This window comes from Solanum verrucosum, unplaced genomic scaffold (assembly GCF_900185275.1).
Source record: "Solanum verrucosum unplaced genomic scaffold, falcon-dt-bn FXZP01000240.1, whole genome shotgun sequence".
Classification (NCBI taxonomy): domain Eukaryota; kingdom Viridiplantae; phylum Streptophyta; class Magnoliopsida; order Solanales; family Solanaceae; genus Solanum; species Solanum verrucosum.
Genome location: NW_026020448.1, coordinates 1,000,658 through 1,006,591, shown reverse-complemented (window position 1 = coordinate 1,006,591; position 5,934 = coordinate 1,000,658). Strand labels below are relative to the sequence as shown.

The window sequence follows — 5,934 nt, the reverse complement described above, 5'->3', positions numbered from 1 at the left end:
TAATTCCCTTATATCATAGTCTTGACGAATATTATTTATTAGATTACTATAAACTAGATTATTTTCAACATGTTTTCCCGTCATTGTTAACATCGTACTTTCAAAAGTACTTTCTTCCTAACAGCGCCTCAATTACGTTTACTCCTCTCATGGCTTCTCATGCCTATAGTTTCAACTTTAGGATGGCATAGTCTGGAAGTTTTCCTTTCTTTCCTCATGTTAACAAACTAGAAAACATCTGATAATAATTCTAGTATATAATAACTAATATAAACTTATTCTATCAACGCTATGATATTCAGGAATTAATAGGTTTAGCTATGCATAATCATGAATATATATACCTGTGTAGTATCTGCAATATTTTGATCCATAGCTTAGCTTGAAATTTAGATTTTTATTGAGAGAATATTTTGTATACAAGGGGCTTTGCTTTCCGTCGAGAAAGTCTTGCCTTATGTTGCCTTCTGGCTCTACTATATATACAACTATAAGTAACTCTACAATCGTTACTTTACATAAACTATAGTTACTTTACATAAACTACAATTACTTTACATTTCTAATAATATACACGTTACTTATTACTTTACATAAAGCCTTCCACTAACTTTACTTTGATAATAGGACAAATAACTTTTCTTTTGCTACTTTTTATCTTGTTTCTTTATCTTGTCGGTCTTCTTTATTCTAGATTGACAGCTGGAATCACATTATCTTCTCCATAACATTTTGAGCATTGATGGTCTGGGTATTTGTGTCCAATAGTTCTGCAATAATTTGTCATTATCTCTGGTGAAATAAAACTTCGTCGTATAGCTCTTGTAGTTGGTTGTTGTTCAGGTTTTAGTAGACTTAATATCCACTGACGTATTTCTTCCATATCTGCTTCTCTGGTTTCTCTAGAGTTTGAATATATCATGATTTGTTCTCTGGCGTAATAACTTCATACTGAATTTCCACTTAAATAATTAGTTGATAATTCATTTAATATTGTGGCTATCCCAATAACTCTTTTTCTTGCATAGAATCCTGGTATCTCTATCTTTTGTATTTCCTCTTGCTTCTCTATTTTTTCTGATATTATCATCTCTCTTGTCAATCCAATTTTTATCACTTGTATGATAGGTTTGATGTCGTCATATAATATCTCAGCTGATGCTGAATAAAATTTTATATAAAATAGTGTTCCTTTAGTGATCCTTTTATAATGCATAACTGCTTTGTGTAGCTCTGGGATTATTGATATCTCGTCTCCTGTTACGGTATATACGATACTTAGTAATCCATAGTGATAGCAAGTTCCTACTAGATTAGTGCTAGTTCTTGGTTGTGCAATCAATTTGTTATATCCTTGTAGGGTTTGGATAATATAGTCCTCATTAGGGTTTTTTGAATTTTTGGATCTGGGATTTAGGTTTAAGAAAGTTTGTATTTTGTGAATATTTTCTGTATAGGCTCTGGTTATATGATTATATGTCTTTTTGTTTTGTCCTAGACTCCCCTTATATGTATTAAGCTGAGGTGGTAGGAATAATGGTTCTTTCTGAGTTTTTGGTATAAATGGTTTTTCAAATATTTTGTTCATGTTTGTATTGACATATCTAGTTTTGTTTTCTTCTTTTGTTGCAGAGGTGCTTCCTGTAGCTGCATGTAACAAATTATTAGTTTGGATTTTTTGGTGTTTCCCATCGTCACCGTCTAGCTCTGGAATTTTCAAGTCTTCCGATTGACTTAGCTCCAGATATTTACTGTCATGCTGCTGACTTTTCATTTGTTGTAGCTCTTTATCCAGGCTATCTACTTTTGTACAAAGCAATGTCATAGTATTTAGTATCTTTTCAATATTATTTTCTTTGTCTAGATCCGTCTGTGTAGCTTTGTCTTGAAATGTAATCTGCAATGACATTTTTGTTAGTACCTATCACTTCTATTGTAAATGTAAAATTCTGTATATTTAATACTAGTCTTCGTATTTCTTTGGTTGTTACCGAATCTTGTATCTTTCTTGTGATCCACCATTTTACCTGCGTATTATCTGTTCTTACAATAAACTTATTATATACGATATATGGTTCAAAAGCTAAGAAACATTTATATAGTGCATATTATTCTTTTCTATTTATTTCCCATTTAGAGTTCAAGTAGCATCTTTATATGTATCGGATCATTTGTGGATTGAAACTCTCTTTTCTTTCAGCTTTCCCTTTCCATTGGACTAGGTCAAGGCTACTGTAAGCAGTTCTGATCTCAAGCACCTATCACGGTTTTCGAGTAGCTCTGATCCACCGGAGCAGTTACAATTGCTTCAGCTGGAGCTGCGACAATTGCTTTAGCGGGCTACAAGCGTAGCTGTTCTGAAGTTATAGTTAGAAAGAGGGGTTGGTAATCTAATCCCTCGTAGTGGTCTTATAGTAGAGTAAGTGATCCTCGGGTAGTCATCTATGAGTTGAAGCAGGAACAAAGAATCAATATAAGGTGAAAGAACCTTCTTTCATTTTAAATTTTTTTAATTGATTCAATTGTGAACTAACACGACATGTGTATCTAGGGAATAGTTTCTTCAAAGCGAATTCTCCCTAGATACATCTATTCAATTTAATTATGAATTTCTTTCTAATATATGATATATTAATTGTGCTAAATTGTGCTTTTTCAATCTATTTTCACTTTTCACTAAGTAAGTCCAATAGATTTAAAACTTATTTTTTGCTAAATCAATTACGAAATATTTTTCTAAAATGCCCAATATCTGTTTTATATCTTCGCTACGAAAATGTTCAATTTTCATAAGATCTTCTTGGTTGTTATTCAAAAGGTCCAATAATGTATATATATTGGACATTTTGAGGCAATTATAGATCCTGGAAGACAATTCTGATTGGTCAATAAAAATCGATTTCAATGCTATTTTTTTTTTGTTTTTTATGAGTTTAGCAAATTTATCATGAAAGGTAAAAGGGGATAAAGGAACCGTGTGTTGATTGTCCTGTAAATATAAGTTGTCTTCCTCCATATGTAAAAAGGGAATAAATAAATCAATTAAATTTTGGGATGCGTCATGAAGTGCTTCTTTCAGAGTTAAACTTCCATTTGTCCATATTTCGATAAAAAGTATCTCTTGTTTTTCATTCCCATTCCCATAAGAATGAATACTATGATTCGTGTTTCGAACAGGCATGAATACAGCATCTATAGGATAACTTCCATCTTGAAAGTTATGTGGCATTTTTATAAGATATCCACGATTTCTCTCTATTTGTAATCCAATACAAAAATCAATTGGTTCTGTTAAACTAGTTATATGTTGTGTATTATCAACGATTTCCACATAAGGTGGCAAGATGATATCTTGAGCAGTTACATATCCAGGACCCTTGACACAAATAGACGCGTCAGAAGTTCCATATAAATTACTTCTCAATACAATCTCTTTCAAATTCATTAAAATTTCATGTACCGATTCTTGAATGCCCATTATGGTAGAATATTCATGTGGTACTTTCTCAGATTTTACACGTGTGATACATGTTCCTTCTATTTCCCCAAGTAAAGCTATTCGCATCGCAATGCCTATTGTGTTGGCTTGGCCTTTCATAAGTGGAGACAGAATAAAGCGTCCATAATAAAGGCGTTTACTGTCTGTTCTTGATTCAACACACTTCCACTGTAGTGTCCGAGTAGATACTGTTACTTTCTCTCGAACCATAGTACTATTATTTGATTAGATCATCGAATCTTTTATTTCTCTTGAGATTTCTTCAATGTTCAGTTCTACACACGTCTTTTTTTCGGAGGTCTATAGCCATTATGTGGCATCAGAGCTACATCCCGTACGAAAGTTAATAGTATACCACTGCGATGAATAGCTCGTAATGCTGCATCTCTTCCGAGACCGGGACCTTTTATCATGACTTCTGCTCATTGCATACCTTGATCCACTACTGTACGGATAGCGTTTGCTGCTCAAACCTGGCCCCCTCCCTTGAAAGCTCCTGGTGCTGCGACTATCACCGGTAAGTTGCGTCGGATCAACATCGGGATTAAAATAAACTGCAAAAGCAACTAAGTCAACGCCTATTTGCTGTGGATCTACTGGCCCGGACGCTTGAATCTATTCCACCGCAAACAACCGACCCGCACGGTTCGGAGAGCACTGAATTAGAATGAGAGGTTTACCACCACATCATTGCATGCAAGGGGAGCTCGCTCGATTCGTAGATTGGTCCGACTCGTAATTCACTTCTGACCCTGTGTTCGATAGCCCGACCGTAGTGATGTTAATTGTGATTTATTTCAGGATTTGTAAATGTCCCTGAGTAATATCTACAATGATGTTCTATTTTTTCTTTATCATATCTGTATTTCAGTACTCCTCCATAGCTTATTTCACTTGCGTCTGATTCTACTATGTATATAATTTTTTTATTTTCGTCTGGAAAATATAATTTAGGTAGTTTCTTACACAATAATTTTATTTTTTGTATTTGTTCTTGGTCATTTTTGTCAAAATAATATTCTACATATTTCTTTAGTTTTTTATGCAAAAGGCCGTAATTTCCTCATACGATAGTGAAATGACCCGATTCTTTTTGTAAATGTCTTAAATAATGATACGGACCTGCTCGTTCAATCGGAGCTCAATTTCATGCTCATTTGCCCAATCAAATATCATTTCTACTCCGTAAACAATTATTTCTTATTTGCGATAAAAGTCCAATCTCGGGTTAGCGAATATGCACCAAAATTTGCAGATAAGTCCTATAATTCATGCTCAAAATTTCAGAACCTTCGAAATAATTTTTCGACCTTTTAAACTAATAATGAACCCTTTAGTTCCCACAATTTGCTGAAATAGTGTCAAAGCATCCAAGAAGCTTAAAAGCTCACCCAAAACTCATTTGGCACTTCCTGAACACAAACCAAATATGCTACTAGCTTGAAAATGACATTTCGGACTCAATAAAATTGTCGGAATTTGAATTCGAGGTCTCCTTGACCCGGTATCCGATAAGGCGTCAAGAAACTAACTTTAGGCTCAAAAACTCAAAACGCACTCAGGGACTCTAAAAATTCAACCAAGACTCATTCTAGACTTAGAATCACCCCCTGAATCCAACGGTGCCCTCGGAATTCCATTTCGAGCACCGGAACCTCGTTTGTTGACCAAAGTCAACTCTTGATCAAAATTTCACAATTTTAGCAACTTAGGACCTCAAATCTTCGTTTTAACTCCCAATTCAACTCCGTAAATTCTCATAGACCCGTTTCGACATTCTAAAACTACTGGAATCGACGGAAATCCGATTCGAGTCTCGAAACTCCAAATGACTCGAAGTAGCACTTTTAACCAAACTTTAACTCTTAAAAACTCAACTTTTCATCAATTTTCCTTCAAACCAACTTCGAAAATACAACAATTAGGACTCGAGGCAATTATCGGGAGGGGTAAAATGGTCATTTTATGAAAATTTCCAAAAATGACCTTTAGGGTCATTACATTATTCACTACTAAAAATCATGTTCGTCCTCGAACATAAAGTAGAAAAAGGCAAAAAATACTCGACGCTATCAACCCCGAGGTGAAATTTCCAAACTCAATAATTACTACTCCAAACGAACCCATTCTTAAACCTTATCCCAAAAATCCATATAAGGATTCCCAAATCAATCTTGACAACTTAACCCTCAAAGGGTTATTTCAAACCACCGACTAACTCAAAGACTGAATCTGAATCTAAGATCTCACAACCACAACGTATTTACCATGACAAACCCCTAATCATGTAACCATGAGAGAAATTTCGGAATCAATAACCACAGAAAAATCAAGGATGAACCTAAATCAGTCACCAAGCTCTCACAACACACGAACCATCACCGACTCTAGAAAAAATTCTATTCTCATTACCACATTTCCACAAGTCTAAGTCA

General features: G+C 34.5%; 1 protein-coding gene across 1 annotated transcript; it reads right to left on the bottom strand.

Moving 5' to 3' along the window:
• Nucleotides 1–2,530: 2,530 nt before the first annotated feature.
• On the bottom strand, nt 2,531–3,811 carry LOC125808578 (DNA-directed RNA polymerase subunit alpha-like). Its single transcript, XM_049488254.1, has one exon. It carries the CDS (start codon nt 3,707–3,709, stop codon nt 2,696–2,698), a length of 1,014 nt encoding a protein of 337 aa, XP_049344211.1. The 5' UTR covers nt 3,710–3,811; the 3' UTR covers nt 2,531–2,695.
• Between the last annotated feature and the right edge of the window lie 2,123 nt (nt 3,812–5,934).

Excerpts from the sequence above, each read along its gene's own strand:
- LOC125808578 (XM_049488254.1), bottom strand. The coding sequence starts at position 3,709 with ATGGTTCGAGAGAAAGTAACAGTATCTACTCGGACACTACAGTGGAAG.